General features: G+C 38.0%; 1 protein-coding gene across 5 annotated transcripts in view; it reads left to right on the forward strand.

Annotated features, from left to right (window-relative positions):
- MCF2 (MCF.2 cell line derived transforming sequence) overlaps positions 1–18,768 on the forward strand; it is a 100,619-nt gene that overhangs the window by 77,396 nt on the left and 4,455 nt on the right. For 2 of the 5 annotated variants that reach the window (XM_075835894.1, XM_075835899.1), the window contains 13 exons: positions 518–633; positions 1,525–1,594; positions 3,027–3,119; positions 3,293–3,385; positions 5,855–5,980; positions 7,041–7,262; positions 7,355–7,447; positions 8,388–8,466; positions 8,566–8,629; positions 10,182–10,285; positions 13,106–13,218; positions 14,164–14,276; positions 15,390–15,490. In XM_075835894.1, coding sequence (XP_075692009.1) covers positions 518–633; positions 1,525–1,594; positions 3,027–3,119; positions 3,293–3,385; positions 5,855–5,980; positions 7,041–7,262; positions 7,355–7,447; positions 8,388–8,466; positions 8,566–8,629; positions 10,182–10,285; positions 13,106–13,218; positions 14,164–14,276; positions 15,390–15,490 — 1,387 coding nt within the window. The remainder of the gene's footprint in view (positions 1–517; positions 634–1,524; positions 1,595–3,026; positions 3,120–3,292; positions 3,386–5,854; positions 5,981–7,040; positions 7,263–7,354; positions 7,448–8,387; positions 8,467–8,565; positions 8,630–10,181; positions 10,286–13,105; positions 13,219–14,163; positions 14,277–15,389; positions 15,491–18,768) is intronic. The other 3 variants (XM_075835896.1, XM_075835898.1, XM_075835897.1) reach the window with 3 other exon arrangements.

An 18,768-nucleotide genomic window follows, 5' to 3' on the forward strand; every position in this document is an offset into this window, starting at 1 on the left:
TGTTCTCCATTGCAAAACAGCACAGTGCATAAACTTTTCCGTCTTCCCCATTTATAAAAGTTGAGCATTTTTCAGCAGCTACATATATAAAGCCATTTTGGTAGCCCATAGGGGCTGTAATTTTTTTCCCACATTGGTTAAAGTAGAGCTCCTAAGGCCCTTTTAGATGAGTCAATGATCGGGTGAGTCTCGTTGAAGACTCTGGTTGAAGTTCAGCCCGGTCTAGAAGCTGTTGGCAAATGGCAGCTTGCTGAATTGCATCGCAGCCCTGATAAAGGCTTAACCCAGGCACCCAAAAATAAGATTTGATAAAGTTTTTCTTCATTTCCCATTATGCTATATTTATACTCTGATTGTGCCTATTTATAAATAATTGCCTCTAAATGGCCTTTGCTAACAAGATTATCAGAAAATTGACAAGGAGGACATGTTAGTATAGGCAGCAGAATATAGAAACGCACCAAGACATACCTGTATTTATTTATTTCGTCACATTAAAATATCTTTCCTCCTCAAGGGATACAGATCTGAGATGGAAAGCCCAGAAATGTCCCGTTTTCTGCCACTGACCTTGAGGAACACAAAGAATATTCTTTTTGGAAATATGCAAGAGATCTATGAGTTTCATAACAAGTAAGATTGTTTTAACTATTATATATTTACCTGAATGCTACTGGTAGCTAAAACAAAAAGCTGCCTAAAAAAGTGTTATAACATTGTATACTCTTCATGGTTGCAGGTTTTAATCCTGCTTTTATTTTCTTTATTAGAATTTTTTAATTTGATGTGCTCAGATGTCTACTGTTCACGTTCTCTTTACTTGAATTTAAAAAAAACTATTTAGAGAGAAAAAGACATTACGAAAAAACAAAAACATTTTTGTTGATGTTTTTGTATTCTTTTTTTTTTTTAATATGTCATTAAAAAATAAATAATCTTGAAATATAACAGTTTTTACACTGGCCACTAGAGCAGCCGATTACAATTGTCCATACCTTGGTTTCCAGTATAAATCTCAAGGTTTCTCCTGGTCTGCTTCCTCCAGATCATGACACCCCAAAAGCACCTGCACCAATAGTGTCTCCCGCTGCTAGATATTATGGGTTCCTGCACATGTAATATTTAATTATACCAAAGACTGGTTGGTTTATGACACCACTCAAGGGTGGCATGAGCTTGAGAAATCAGACAGAAAAAAACATGTCCACATTGCAGGAGATCAGGTAAATAAAGTTTTGAGGGTTTCTGTTTTGCTTATTTCCAGGGCAAAAATAAAAATTAACTTTTTTATGTGATGTTTAGTGCGTATAATATCATAGCAATTTGCTAATTTTTCCAAGTGTTTGTTCTGATTCATATCATGTCTAAGCACCTTGAAAACAGAGGAACCCTAACTGAGAAACTATAATAACTTGCCTTCATTTTAATTATTAAAAACTTTGGTAAAGTGAAAGCTACAGAATTGGATTTTATTTAAACTTCCTCATTTAATGTCCATAATATTTTGTGTTTGATTTTATACAGAGTTTTTCTTCTCAGCCTAGACAGTTGCATCGGAGCACCGGAAAGAGTTGGCTATTGCTTCTTAGAAAGGGTAAGTAAACAATTTGTTCATTATAAGGGATGAGTGTTAACTCTTAGAAATTGAAACACTCATTTTATTTTCTTATGGAACAATATCTAGCTCTCACAACTCTAGTGAATGCACATTGACACTAGAATTGGGAGTGCTGCAAGTTCTTTGCTTGTTTCTATTGTTTATTGTCCTATCTATCTATCTATCTATCTATCTATCTATCTATCTATCTATCTATCTATCATCTATCTATCTATCTATCTATCTATCTATCTATCTATCTATCTATCTATCTATCTATCTATCTATCTATCTATCTATCTATCTATCTATCTATCTATCTATCTATCTAATCTATCTATCTATCTATCTATCGATCTATCTATCTGCCTGTCTAATTATATATTCAGTCATTTCAAATAAGCTTAAGTTATTCATTTGGCAGCATCAGAAAAAAAGCAGAAAACATAAATTGAACAGAAAACTAAATAAATAAATATAATATACAATACATGGCCTTGCACAGTTCTTTGTATCATTTTTATCCTTTTTTTTGTGCTCCAGTTTTGGAATCCCTATTTAGCCATTTTGGATGCATATGAAAGAAATATTAAAAGCAACTAAAGTAGGTTTGGGAATGTACATGCGTGAACGTTAGTGTATTTTTGAGGGCTAACATAATATCAGTGACACCTGTAAGAATAATTTTTGATAGGTGGACATAGTTGTAAGTCAGTTTAAAGATTGGAGAGATGGAAGAGTTAGGGATAATTCACACGGAAAATATAAAAATAAAATAGCATGACGTATTAATAAGCCACCAAAGTGACAGTAGGGTGTAATAAAGGCAAGATTCATTTAGGGCAGTATTTAACGCATTTTAAGAAGAAAAAAAATGTTGGAGTTTATCTTCAATATTAAAGAGTAGAGAAATTAAACATTGTTAGGCCTTGTTTACACAGACCAGTTTGGTGCAGTTAATGCTAAAACCAGGAGTGGGTCTTAAAGAGAGGAAAAACATCATTGAAAGAACTTGCATGTGTTCTAATATAAATAGAAAATACAATAAATAAATAAAATCATATGCACATTGTAACCCCATTATTGCCTTAAACCACCATAAATATTAGATGTTCACCCCTAAACCACCCTAGACCTCCAGGTATGTTAGACATTAATCCATTCAGTTCTCTTTTTGAAGGTTCTATATTGCCTACATAATGTGGTGCACACATGGAGGTATTATTTATGCATTATATAGCATAGCGGTATTATTTATGAACACCTGCTCCTATTTAGACACGCCCAACGAAAGAAAGCCACACCTACACTTGTAGCGCCCTGATAGACTATACTGTACTATACAGTATATCTGTAAATGTTATGAATTAATTGTTGATGATAATTTTTATTTATTTCTAATGCAAATTTTAACTGCCTTTTTATGCAGAGAGAAGATTTCCAGATGTATGAAAAGTATTGTCAGAATAAGCCACGCTCAGACTCCCTCTGGCGGCAGTTTTCAGACTGTTCTTTCTTTCAGGTATCCATATTTGTGTCAATGCTCATCAATCAAGCAATGCTTTACAAATGTATTTTGCTTCTGTTAGACCTCCTTTTGATTATAGAAATATAAATACAGTACATTAAATGTTTGTAATAACTACTTTTATTGAATGTAAATTAAATTGACCTATGACACATTTATTGGTGCAGGAATGTCAGAAGAAACTGGATCACAAGCTTGCACTGGACTCTTATCTTTTGAAACCAATACAACGTCTGACAAAATATCAGCTGCTATTAAAGGTAATAATCAGAGATGAACTAGTGGCTTAAAGAGGCTCTGTCACCACATTATAAGTGGCCAATCTTCTACATAATGTGATTGGCGCTGTAATGTAGATAACAGCAGTTGTTTTTTATTTTGAAAAATGATCAATTTTGATGGAGTTATGACCTAATTTACATTTATGCTAATGACTTTCTTAATTCCCAACTGGGCGTGTTTTAACTTTTTGACCAAGTGGGCGTTGTACAGAGAAGTGTATGACGCTGACCAATCAGTCACCAATCAGCATCATACACTTCTCTCCATTCATTTACTTAGTACATAGTGATCTTGCTCGATCATGATGTGCAGTCACTTTCTCACACATTACCGTTAGTGAAGTGTCTTGAGAGTTAATAGACATCGCTTCCAGCCAGGATGCAATGTCTATTCACAATCCAGATACTTTGGTAACGTTTGTGTGGGACTTAATGACAGCAAGCGTGATTTATAGCGTGATCTCGCGAGATCACGCTTGCTGTCATTAAGTCCCACACAAACATTTAGAAGTGTCGGGATTGTGAATAGACATCGCGTCCTGGCTGGAAGCCTTGTCTATTAACTCTCAAGACACTTCAGTAATGTTAATGTGTGAGTATGTGACTGCACATCATGATCTAGCAAGATCACTATGTGCTGAGTATATGAATAGAGAGAAGTATATGACGCTGATTCGTGACTGATTGGTCAGCGTCATACACTTCTCTCCACAACACCCACTTGGTCAAAAAGTAAAAACACACCCAGTTGGGCATTAAGAAAGTAATTAGCAAAAATCTAAAATTGCTCATAACTCCATCAAAATTGATTGTTTTTCTAAATAAAAAACACTGCTATAATCTATATTACAGCACCGATCACATTATGTAGAAGATAGGGCACTTATAATGTGGTAACAGAGCCTCTTTAATCCCTTGAGTTAATGATAGGCTCTAATGCGCCCTTCACACTAAGTTTATTCACTATGTTTAGAATGTATGTCAGGAAAGCTCCCGGTGTACGTGATAAAATTGTACATAGGGCTGTATTAGCCCGACCAAGGCAAAAAGTGCATCCTTTTGGCCTCTTTCGGGCTTGTATACATCAGTATACCTTCTTTTCTTAGGTATGGAATAGAGTAGTAGACTACGCTATTCCTTCCTGCAAAAAACATATGGGTGTATGGCATATGTGATAGGCATCCATTTAACATATACACCATGGGCGAAATAGATTTTCATGACGTATATGTTAAACAGATACCACTATAGTCTATAGTGACATATGCCACTATCAAGGCATTCGTCACAGTCTACGTTAAATGTAGCTTTTCCCAGCGTATACCTCAAGAATACGTCAATTGTAGTGCAATGACGTGATATGAAAGGCCCTAAAGGTTTAAAGGCCTGTTGTCATAAACTTTTAGGCAACGTGGGCAAAACAATTGAGTAGATTTGAGTTACTGGGCTCTTATGCTAAAGCTGCACCTGGGTGCACTACCTTATCACCTATGTCTTCACATGCACCATAAATGTAATATACATCACACTGTATAGGATCTATGTCCAGTGTGAAAGCAAAGTACTCATTATTATAGTATAGTGGGCAAGATTACATTATCATGTGCAGATAGGCTATGATAACATCACATTTGCCATGTGTGTTTGGTGTATATAGCAGGAGCGCTTCCAGACCTACACACCGCCGTGCCCATAGACATCATAAATCAAAAGTATCTCAAAAGAGTGGCATATACTTATTGGCATATTTTTTTTACTTGTATAGGAAATCGAAGTTGGCTTACACTTCTTAATATTGCGCAACATAGGTTTTTACAATGGGAATGAACGGCAGACAGATGCATCTGTAAAGGCATAATGGGGCATACGTATGGGGCATAAGTTTGGCAGCACACTCCAGAATTGCACACTGGTGTAGCCTAGAACGCAATATGAACAGAGCCTTATCCTGACATGTCTTCACAACTCACCTACTTATGGCTCAACTATTCTTATGTACCAGGGTTTGCAGCCTATTTATCATAGTTACCTCTACAACCTTTATAGATACCGTTATGTCTCAAACCCCAGGCTTCAAAATTCCAGTTTCAACTCAACTAGCTTGGCTGCAGTGTGGTACCCTGGCTTGTGTCTTCCTTCATTTGGTATATTGCATCATATAAAGAAGTAGATCTATGTCACTAAATCATACTGTAATATTTTTGCAAGTATTTTTTACAAGCTTTATATTTGTGAACAGTATACTGGTTTTACACTTTCTACTTTTATACCTTGATTGATGACCTGGATTCAGCAAACATGTTAAATCCGAGATAAATATACTTAAAATTTAAACTAGGCTTTCCAATTAAATCAAGATAATTTGTCATGATATGCATCTGCTCTATGTGTAAGTCAATACATCAAATTTAAGCCTTACCCGTAGTTGACAATTTTATATATTGACAGGAATTACTAAAGTATAGTATTAATTCTGAAGGAGTCCAAGAACTTCAAGAAGCCTTGGTTTCTATGCTGGACCTATTAAAATCAGTCAATGACTCGATGCATCAGATTTCTATCACAGGGTATAATGTAAGTATGGATACTTTATGATACAAGCCGTAGATTATAGCTATTAGACATATTTAATGATTGGATATTCATACAAGGCAGAACTAAAAATGTCTACTTTACTGGGACAGCCTTTTAAAATAAAGTACCATTATGAAATGTGCATAGGAGCTGTATGCACACATTTTTTTTATCAACACTAGATGCAAAGTTGGTTCATTTTTTATTTTAGCTGTGTTAAAGCAATTTTAATAAATAGTGCACATCACCTTTAATTAGATCTAATTATTTACAGGGGTTGTCCCACTATTAAAAATTACATTAATATATCTGTTAGATCAGGCATAACATAACAATTTTATAATTGGAATATTTTTTAAAAAATTCTCCTGTGTCTAGATATTGTTGTTATATATTTGTTATGACGCCCCCTGGTGTTCTTAAAATACCCTCTCAGAAGATTCACCTAATGCTGGTCAGAAGAAGCCGCTCCTACTGTGGCGATTCTAATTGACTGGATCGCACAATCGCAGTGATCCTTCTACTGTCCCTGCGCTACAGGAACCGGGCGACAGGACTGGGCCACTGAGAATTTGTGACCCCCAGCATTGGACACATTAGGTGAATGCTCTGAGAGGGAATCAAAACAACACAAGGGGGCGCTATAACAAGTATGTAACAGCAATATCTAAACACAGGAGCATTTTTCTTAAATTGTACAAATTAAAAAATTGTTCTGTTTAATGTTATTTAAAAAGGGAAATTTTATATTGAATTTTTGGGCATTTACTTTAGTTATTTAATTGTGATAGTGGGTTATCAAGGCTGGGAGAATAAAGCATAAATAATAAATAAAGCATAATTAATAACTAATAAAGCATCATAGCCTCTTTTAGTACATTGAACTGCCAGTACATAGGATATTCATTCTTTTACTAATAAACATGAATGTCTGTACTTCTTATATACACTTGGAGAAAAAATAATGTAATACTTCTAGTTGAAAATGACACCTACTATGTCATATTTATATTGTTTTTTAAATTTTACATGTATAAAAATCTTTGTTTTTGACTGATAGGGTGATATAAAGGATCTGGGTCGCATAATGATGCAAGGTTCATTTAGTGTGTGGATCACTCATAAAAAGGGACCTACAAAGATGAAGGAACTTGCTCGTTTTAAGCCAATGCAGAGACATCTTTTCCTCTATGAAAGAGCAATCGTGTTCTGCAAAAGGAGGGAAGAGCATGGAGTTGGACATGACAAAACCCCATCATACAGTTTCAAGCACTTCCTAAAGGTTTGTGTATATCGATCATATTATATGTATAGGACTGAGTGAGCTATGAGTAGGAACCACAGAGATGTCATCATTTTCCTGTCTCCTTTTAGATGAGTGCTGTCGGAATCACAGAAAATGTTAAGGGTGATAATCGCAAGTTTGAAATTTGGTACAGTGGGCGAGAAGAGGTTTATGTTGTGCAGGTTTGTTTTTCTACTCAAAATAATTTCTAATAAACTCTGTCAAATTTAAAGGGCATCTCTACTTAAAGGGTCAATTGTCTAAGATTTTTTTTTTTTTTCTTATTTGCTTGACATTAAAAACACTTCACACTGGTAATCACTTGCAGCATTTAGATGGTTTTACTCTAGATTAATGCCGCCTGATGAGTACCTGTGGATGCTTTATTGCTCCTAGTGTTCATAGTAGAGCATTAGTAGTCATGAAAACGGGAAGTCACTGCATGAGTCAAGGTATATGTGTTCTGTGGCTAGTGGCTTTTGTCAGCTAAAATCTTTCTTTCTTTATTTTTTTAACCAAGAGAACAACATATCCAATTTATTATTAGATCTAAGAATACAGCAGCCAACCAACCTACGTGTAGCATTTTTATAGTCCAATGCCAATAACATTAATTACCCTAAATATTTGGGAATAGGTTTGGCCCATCTACAATCCTGATCTGCAACCAGTGTGGACAACTATTCTCACCATCCACAAAATTTGTTGACAGTTTACAAATAGTTTGATACTTACCAAAGGGGAGGAACACATATTACAAGTAATAGGATCAGTTGATTGCAAGCAATAATAACTTAATGCATTTGTACACTATTTCCAACCATCTAGCCTCTGGCTTTTACTGCTGACCGGAAGGCATCTTGTTCCATCTTGGCCAATCAACTGGAATAGGGATTCGGAGAAGGGGGCGTCCATTGAGTACAGTAGAATCCACTAGTTTGTCTGAATTAGGACATCTAAAGAGGTCATTTACTTTGACAGATTGCCTTTCATTTCAAAGAACAAGATTGTTCAGAAAGGAATTGTTTATTTGTGCCAAATATCCATGGCCAAACTGCATGACGTGTCTTTGTAAAAGAAAACGCTTGTAAGAACTCCAAATAGCTAGTTTCTATTTTCCAGGCCCAGACAGCAGATCAGAAGGCTGCATGGTTGAATGAAATCCGCAAGATATTGACCAGACAGCGAGAACTTATAAAAGGTATTGAAATACTTTAAATATGTTCGTCCTGTATCAGTCTGTGCTTCTACAGTACAACTGTAAGTTTTCTTTTACATGCACTATGCATTTTTGTTACAGTAGAAAAACTGAAGCAAAATTCCTTTTCAGACCAAGTTGTTTTATCGCCACAAATGAATGAGGGGTAAGTAACCCTTTTCTACGCACAGGGCACTTTCTTTGTTTAAAATGCTATATGTCTTACTTGGAAATAACCCGTTTCACATCAGAAAAAAAAATATTTAAGTGTTACTCCAAGTTTTTACTAAAAATTAGCTAAAATGTAGTAAATGTTTGATGTCTTTTTCTCCAAAGTCCTGCTGCTTTTCCTCTCAACATACGCATTCAAGACTAGAAAGTGCATAGAACTTCATACCTGATGGGGCTGCCGCTAGAGGAGTAAATAGAACCACAATGCAAAATCTGTAACAAGACTCCCATCTAACATTTGTCATCTATAATACTGATGTTTTCTCATGTGGCAGAGGGACCTTTGGGTCTCCTCAGGCTGCAGGCCCAGGGTGGGACTGCTACCTCTTCATCCCCGATAGCTATGCCCCTTTCTGCAGCCATGGTCTACCATTCTCCTTTCTCAAATTCTAAACCTGCCTTATTACAGGTTTAAGGAAGTGCCTTTCCATTATGGCACCTCTTCTGCTTCATATTGCGTCCACCTTCTATGTCTACAAAGAGAAAGACAATCAGAGCCCGCAGTTTGGAGAAATGTCAACTCCCCCCCCCCCCTCACACATACATACTAATGCAGTGGATGGTAGTTCCTTGAATATGTCATTGAGAGGGAAGGTCCCGGCAAGGCTGTACCTAGATATTTTCTATTACAATGTCTGCTCAAATCCATAGAGCTCCCTGATGGAACAGAAACATTTTGTTCTAATCACTAGAAGTTTATATTAACATTGAAGGTATCCCTGAACCTGAAAACAGAATTTGCAGATTCTTATAGTCTGATTTAATCTTTAAAGGCTATGCACACCTTTTGAATATTTTTTTTTTTTTTTTATAAAAATGTGTATCAGTGTATTTGGTGCAACTTTCTATTACTTTTTATTAAAAATAATTTTTACTTTTTCAGATACAGCTGATTTGTATCCTGTTTACAGAGCAGCTGTATCTTGCGCTGAGACCTGAATCTGTCAGGTCAGCGGCACTGACGGATACAGTGTCAGCGGCTCAGAGACACGCAGGATCCACATGTTATGAACTTAGATGGGATCGGTAACTGCTCGATCCTGCGTGTCAGAGACATGCAGGACCCACTGTCACTGAACCATTCAATGCTGATGATGTGACGAATATGGGTTTCAGCGCTTCAAGCAGGACCTGCTGTCGCTGAACCCGTCAGTGCTGCTGACCTGACGGATTCAGGTCCCAGCGCTAGATACAGCTGCTCTGTATACAGATAACAATACAGCTGAATCTGAAAAAGTAACTGGAGTAGAGGTTTCATCAATATAAAATAATGTATTTTACATTGATGGACTGAAGTTTTTCTTTAATGTGTAGTAGAGTGCCACCACTCTTACTATTACTACTACTACTACTACTACTACTACTACTACTACTACTACTACTACTACTACTAATTTCATTATTTTTATTATTATTATTATTATTATTATTAGGCTGATGCTCATATGGAACTATGGTAGATTAAGTGCTTTTTCTTCCATTTATAGGAAATTGCAGAGAGCTTCTGTCAGTTCAGAAGATAATGACTCCGAAAATTCCAGTTCTATGATCGAGAGTTTAAGCATCTCCCCTCAACATAAACCGCGCAAAGGTATACATCACATAAACAAAACAAACTGAAAGTGTGCCCATCTAGAGAAAACTATAACTGTAAAGATAAAATATGCCGCCAACACTACCAGTTCATACACCGTCAACCACCTAAAAGTCAGGCATAAGTCAGGCATATGTCAGGCATATTCTATACTCAAGCTAAATTTTGAACCACAGTGTGAGCAGTAAATTGATGTTACCTTATTCTTCTATATTCAATAATCAAACAATACAATTCTCCTGGGTCAGTATGCAATGTCACGTAATACCAGTCTGTAATACCACCAGACTTTACTTGAAGTGCTCAGGTGTAAAATATGCTCAGATAATAAAATCAGCACATGAGTTATCTAGAAACTAATATATATTCAACTCAATAAAGCATTTGACATACATTAAAGCAGAATAGAGATTATACATATCCCTTATACATAGCAGTCTATATGAGCACAGGTATGAAAATAAACAGTAAATCCCTCCATGTGAGACTTCACCACCCAGTATCTGAATTTACATAGAGTAACCAAGGTTAGAGTGAATCAGGAACTAATTTATTTTATCTCTATTTGTTGAAAATATATTACCCATTTAACACATAAAATGGACAATGATTAAACAGCTATTTTATTTTTATGAGAATAAGTGTGATGATTAATATGATATTTATAACCAGTTTACACTAGAATATTAATCCCGATGCCTAGCGGAAACCAAATCCAAATATAACCAATAGATTCTTAGAGATCTGAGTAATTTTGGATCGTTTTTTAGATACAGAATTTTAGTGGCTTAATCCTGGGCTTACTTGAAACACTCAAATATAAAAAATAAAAAAATCCTTAAGTGATTGATCAATATTCATTCAATGAGAAAGTCTGAATAAATGAGGTAAATGTGCTGGAAGATATTTTTTGGAATGTGTAGTATTAATATTAAGCCTAATCAAATAAGTTACGGCTTGTCAAATAAATGTCCTAAATGCAATCTGATTAACCCTGACCTTTGCCATTGTTTATGGGTATGCCCAGCTATTCAGAAACTTTGGAAAGCGATATATGATTTAATTCAGAGATTATTTAACTTTCTATGGATATTTAATCCTCTAATCTTTTATAATAAGAAAGAGAAGAGATAGATATATTATACATTATACATATATTATACATTATATATAGATAGATATATATATATATATATTACACAGTCCAGACAAAATGAACACAGCACTCCAGACAAACTGTATATCAGGCCATATGCACGTTACCAGAGGATGGATCAGTTCCTTAATTTGGATACAGACAAAACCATAGAATAAGGCACGGTACCAGGACTTCAGTACAGATGTAAGTAAAGTTGTTTTATTTCACGCCAAATGAGCGACGTTTCGATTCAACACAGAACCTTTCTCAAGCTCCAGCTGTGTTGAATCGAAACATCGCTCACTTGGGGTGACCTAAAACAACTTTACTTTCAGCTATGCTGGAGTCCTAGTACCGTGCCTCCTTCTATGGTTTTGTAGATATATATATATATATATATATATATATATATATATTTACATACATATATATTATTGTTTTAATGTTTGCTGTTATTGAGAGACTTAAAAGCTATGGACACCTTTGACATGAAATAATTTTTTTCTACATATGTTAATGGTTACATAAGTTTTAAGCAGCACTGCCCATTCCTTTATTCATTTTCAGAACCCCCAATATTCAGTTTATAACCTACTCCTAATTTAAGACTGTGTGTGTGTGTGTGTGTGTGTGTTCGTTCGTTCGTTCGTTCGTTCTGTCCAGGATTCTGCTGCCTTTATTATGTACTTCTTTCTTCTTCTACAGCCCATGAGGGATCTCCTCTCCTTTGTGCTGACATAAACACTGAGGCTGAAAAGTATGTGAGCCCCCCTTCCTCCACCTGCAGAGGCTGGGTACTACACAGCTTTTGTGTTTTTTCCGCCCTTCCATGCAGACTGCCGGGTCTGCTCTCCTTTCTATGTTCACACTGATATAGTACAGCTTGAGTAATCTACTCTGCTTGAGGACTTGTATGTGTTCCTCCCTCTCCACACTTTGATCTGCTGTGTATAACCCCCTCCCTTCTGCTATCTCTAACACTGAGAGAAGACTGGGGGTGAGCAGAGAGAGCAGATGACATCAGCCTTGACAGGAGCAGTGCAACGTCGGATCTATGTCAGAAACAGCAAGACAAACAGCTATGTACAGAAGTTGCACAGACTCTCCAGCAGCAAACTGGTAGAACATTTTTAATGAAGGTTGTTAGGATAGTTGCTTAATTTTTCATTTAGCAAGCAAATGAAAAATAAAGAAATGTCAAAGGTGTCCATATATCATTTAAATATGTTAATAAAAAAAAAGTACTCTACTGCTATTAAGTGGGTATGGTAAGGGTGAGGCAGCATCTACAAACACAAAAGGGATTAAGGACTTGGACTTGTTGCTATACAATATCTAAAAGGGCAGAATTATAACAACAAAGCCCTCAATGAGACAAAACATATTCTCTCTAGTCATCTTTATGTACTTGCAGAATCCTGACTGTCAACTCCTCCAATGCAAAGATCTAAGTGATAACCAAAACAGATTTGTTTCATTGACATAATATCAGCTTGAACATCAGTATGTAGTGTCGTTTTTCAGTGAAGTCATTAGAAACATAAAGTTAAGGTTTTGGTTGTCTTCCATTAGCTTTTTCTATGTTTTTACAAAACATAAAACATGCACACCTAACCTATAAAATAGATTGTGTTTGTAGTTTTGTTGTCAGATTGACTTATATGAACTTATTAATACAGGATGGCATGGAATGTCACAGTCCTTAGAAATCTGTGAGGGTCTCGAAGGATGGTCAAGTCATCATTGTTCCTTTCCTTGTTCTGACACAGAAGAGGAGGATACAGTCCAGCTGGTTGGTATTCTGTCTTATTGTTTGTTTGTTCTCTGTGTACTTTTATTAGAACTAAAGAAATATGAATGTGTTAACCAAGAAATATTGTGAGGTGTATTATATAATATCAGTGTAGTTTTAACAATGCCCTTTTTAAAGGGACACATTATTGTATCGACAAAATCTAGAAAACTCAACGAATAGTAGAGACTAGAATGATGTAACAGTTTCTCAAAGTCAATATTCGAACAATATCAGAACATGTATCCACTAACACCAAACACTCAAAGATATTTTGCAACAATCATAACTTTTTTTCATTTCACGGATGTTGCCAATTGATACATTTTGCCACAACTATAGATATACATTGATTAGTGCCGATTAATTATTTTTAAGCAGCATAGCTAAAAAAGTTTTCAAAGTAATTAGTTTGATGTATTGTAATGCTTATAAATCACTCCCCTGTAATATGGTAGTGGGAGCTAATCCATTAACAGAAATATCTGGGCCTATAAGCGCAAAGGGTTAGGGCACCTACAACTCCCTATAATGTGAACCAACCTTTATCTTGTGTCCTATTGCGTAAATTTTTTGGTTGCCTGAGAAAGGGTCTAAGTGGGTCCATAGGGTAGGGGGAACAGAATACTAATTGGAGCCTGTGTATTTACACTTATGGGAAAAGAGGGACACCATGTTGGGAACCAGGGTTGCCCACCCTTGCATATTAAATAGGGTTTTTTAATTTAGTGTACTTTTGTTACACCCATGAAGCCCACAGGTAAGTTTGGGCCCCTTACATGGCTGGGCCCCTGACTGCAGTACTGTATTGCCCTGATGGCTGCGATGAGTGGGAGTGATATGTTTTATTCTCTTTGATACCATGCATATTGAATCTAAATGACTACCTCCACTATTTGCTGCATGTTTTAATATACTGTAATTGCCTTATGTATTATGTCATAGTCTCCTGGTAAATACAAGGCGCTGGCTGACTGCAAGAAGAGAGGCTCTGATGATGTACTGGTGAAAAATGGAGATGACATCCAACTTTTACACGAAGATACTGAGGGACAATGGTACGGTTTTATTTTATTCTTCATACTCCCACACCATGGTAAAATTATTGAATTGGCATGATAAGTTTTAATATTCATGTCTTTTTAGTTGTTATTATGTTTATTTAGCATACATTAGCATATGTAAAGTATTATTTATTTTATTATCTCTGAATGCCCAAATACTCAAACTTTCTTATCTACAAGGTGAAGAATATTGACTTACCAGGTCTCGGTGTTGTACAAATGTGTTTGAATTTGAATAAATATACCATGCATACATGATAATGACTATTGAATAACCATGGTAAAGGGGTTGAACGATTTAATTACTGATCGTTCGTACTTATACTCACGATCATTGCTCCATACGAATGGAGCAAATGTGCGCCGATCCACATGCTATTATTGCTGATCAGCGTTCTTTAGCAGTATTAAAGTATGCCTGTCTAAAAGCACGCTTAGGGTATGTGCACACACAAACACGTCTGAAAATACGAAGCTGTTTTCAAGGGAAACCAGCTCCTGATTTTCAGAAGTTTTTTAAGCAACTTGCGTTTTTCGCTGCGTTTTTTACGGCCGTTTTTGGAGCTGTTTTTCTATAGAATCAATGAAAAACACCTACAAAAATGGCTCAAGATGTGGCATGCACTTCTTTTTCACTGGCATCTTTTTACGCGCCGTTTTTGGAAAACAAGGCGTAAAAAAAACGCCCCATCGGAACAGAACGCCGTATTTCCTATTTGAAATAAATGGGCAGATGTTTGTAGGCATTCTGCTTCCGATTTTTCAGCCATTTTTCGGGACGTTTACGGCCTGAAAAACGGCTGAAAACACTACGTGTGAACATACCCTTAGAGCTGCCAGAGATTTGTCTTAAATGACTGTTTATAAAGAATCCAGAGTCTTTGCCAGGATACTTTGCTGGTAAAGTCTGATCATACATTACTTATATCTGCTATTATATGATCGTAGTTGCTACAACATTGACATGCTACAATGTTTGGACTTTTCACATAATTTTTGAATTGCAAAATGTCATGATTGATAATTGGGCCAAAGTTATCTGAGTGCTTGATAGCAGTTAGAAATGTTGCATTATGGTTCTTCAGTTTGTGCCTTTTATGATAATAGGCTGGTAAAGAATTTGAACAGAAAAAAAGAAGGATGGATTCATGGAAACAACTTACAAATAATCATTGGTGAATGTAGGATGCGGGCATCCAAAATAACAGGTAACATATGGAGGGTAACAAGCAGGTTAATCTATATGAAGAGATGGGACGTACAATCCATATATTACAGTAATGACATACAATGGCCATTGAGTCTGCCTAAGCTAACAGCAAATTACTAGAGTACATGGCAGGAAGTGTAGTCATGGGCACACAGGCAAAGAACTATTTTTGAAAGGTGGACTTCCAACTCAACTTTAAAGGAACTCTCCAGTCAAAACAGGTTCAATGTGTTACACCTAGTGTCAGGGGCGTAGCTAGAGGCTCATGGGCCCCGATGCAAAGATTCTTACTGGGCCCCCCCCCGCAAACTTCTCATGGCCGACGGTCCGCAGCTTTCAGCTGCATCGCTGGGTCTCCTAAGTGACCCAACAATGCAGCACTAGCAGCCGGGGGCGTCACTAAGGCTGGGTTCACACACCCTATTTCCGGATGTAATTCGGGCGTTTTAGCATTGAATTACGTCCGAAAATGCGGCTCAAAAGCGTTGGCAAACATCTGCCCATTCATTTGAATGGGTCTTACGATGTTCTGTGCCGACGTTCATTTTTTTTTTACGCGCCGCTGTCAAAAGGCGGCGTGTAAAAAAGACGCCCGCGTCAAAGAAGTGCCTGTCACTTCTTCAGACGTAAATGGAGCCGTTTTCCATGGACTCCATAGAAAAACAGCTCCAATTACGTCCGTAATGGACGCAGCAAAAGACGCCTGCACATGCCATTACGGCTGAAATTACGGTGCTGTTTTCTCCTGAAAACAGCACCGTAATTTCAGCCTTAACAGACGCTGCCGTGTGAACATACCCTCAGGGCTTAAAATGTCAGGGAAATAGCCCCAATACATGTGTGTCCCCCCAAAAAAAAAGTGTGTATAGGAGACAGCATAGCATATCTATAGCACTACGACCCTATAAACTATGGATAGGATTAGATACAGTGGCTCAGCAGACAGTATCACACATGATAGGATTAGATACAGTGGCTGAGCAGACAGTATCACACATGATAGGATTAGATACAGTGGCCCAGCAGACAGTATCACACATGATAGGATTAGATACAGTGGCTGAGCAGACAGTATCACACATGATAGGATTAGATACAGTGGCCCAGCAGACAGTATCACACATGATAGGATTAGATACAGTGGCTCAGTAGCAGTACCACACATGATAGGATTAGATACAGTGGCTCAGAAGGCAGTATCACACATGATAGGATTAGATACAGTGGCTCAGCAGACAGTATCACACATGATCGGATTAGATATAGGGCCCAGCAGACAGTATCACACATGATAGGATTAGATACAGGGTCCAGCAGACAGTATCACACATGATTGGATTAGATACACAGCTCAGCAGACAGTATCACACATGATTGGATTAGATATAGGGCCCAGCAGACAGTATCACACATGATCGGATTAGATACAGGGCCCAGCTCGCTGACATTGCGGCTCCAGCGCTGGACCCAGGATAGGTAAGAATAATAATTTTGCTTCTTTATGTGTTACTGATTATTTTTGTGTGTTTGTGTTTTTTTTACAGGTTCGGTTGTTGGACTTCGGATTCGAGGACTTCAATGACAGGGTTTTTTTTATTCTCAATAAAATGGTTAATGAGGGTTGTTTTTTTATTTCAATGAAATATTTTTTCTATGTGCTTGTATCTTTTTAAACTTTATTATCACCGCCTTAGTAATGGCCGCTGGCTGATTGACAACCTCCATTACTAAGGCGGGGCTTAATGTTAGCCGGTGCAGAGGCTACACTAACCCCCATTATTACCCCGGTACCCACCGCCACCAGGAGCACTGGGAAGAGCCGGGTACGAACCAGTACCCGACCATCTGTAGTGACGGGCAGGCAACGGGGTGGCCGCAGGCTGGTAGTATTAGGCTGGGAAAGGCCAAAAACAGTGGCCCTTCCCACCCTTGTAATGCTGCCTGCTGCTGCTGTGTTGCATCTGGCTGGTTATGAAAATTGGGGGGGACCCCACATCGTTCTTTCCAATTATTTTTTATTTTTAAATGACGTGGGGTCCCCCCCATTTTTCATAACCAGCCAGATACAATAAAGCAGCAGCAGCCTAGCATCACCAGGGTGGGAAGGGCCACTGTTTTTGGCCTTTCCCCTCCTGATAATACCAGCCTGCGGCCACCCCAGTGGCCGACCATCACTACAGATGGTCAAGTACTGGATCGTACCCGGCTCTTCCCAGCCCCCCTGGTGGTGGTGGGTACCGGGTTAATAAAGGGGGTTAGTGTTAGCCTCTGCACCGGCTAACACTAAGCCCCGCCTTAGCAATGGATGCTGTCAATCAGCCGGCGGGCATTACTAAGGCGGTAGTAATATAGTTTAAAAAAAACACAAAGACATAGAAAAAATATTTTATTGAAATAAAAAAAAAACCACACAACCCTCATTAACCATTTTATTGATAAAAAAAAAAAAAGCCGTCATCGAAGTAGTCCTGGAATCCGCCGTAGTCCAACGACCGAACCTGTAAGAAAACACACAAAAAATGATTAGTAACACGTGTGTTAGGCTTAGATACAGGGCCCATGTGTGATACTGTCTGTGGGACCCTGTATCTAAGCCTACCACTAGGCTTAGATACAGGGTCCAGCAGACAGTAATCTTATACAGTATAAGATTACTGTGTGCTGGGGCCTTGTATCTAAACCGACAGTGTGGTAGGCTTAGATACAGGGTCCCACAGACAGGATCACACATGGGCCATGTATCTAAGCCTACCATGTGATTGTCTTAGATACAGGGCCCAGCAAACAGGATCACACAATCTGTGATCCTGTCTCATGGGCCCTCTAAGCCTGCTAGATCGTAGGCTTAAAGGGGTTGTGCAGTCCCTAAACATTGATGGCATTTCCTCAGGATAGGCCATGAATAGCTGATGTGTCTGGGTCCGACTTCCGGGACTTTCCTGTTTCCGGATCGCAGCGGAGGTCCTGACGTCACAGCGCTATGCGCCGCGCACAACATCGAGAGGACAGAACTTCTGCCGCGGCTGAAGAGGAAGGTAAGATTAGTTGCCCTGACTGGCGGGGTCCGACTCCCGGGACCCGCCAATCAGCTGTTTTGAAGGGGCCGAGGCACTCGTACGAGAGCTGCTTCCCCTTCATTTCACTACTCGCTCACACTGTGAATCGCCGACACGGATTCACAGTGTGACCGGAATGAAGGGGAGCAGCTCTCGTACGAGTGCTGCGGCCCCTTCAAAACAGCGATTGGCGGGTCCCGGGAGTCGGACCCCGCCAGTC

The sequence above is a fragment of the Rhinoderma darwinii genome, chromosome 8, assembly GCF_050947455.1.
Source record: "Rhinoderma darwinii isolate aRhiDar2 chromosome 8, aRhiDar2.hap1, whole genome shotgun sequence".
Taxonomy (NCBI): Eukaryota; Metazoa; Chordata; class Amphibia; order Anura; family Rhinodermatidae; genus Rhinoderma; species Rhinoderma darwinii.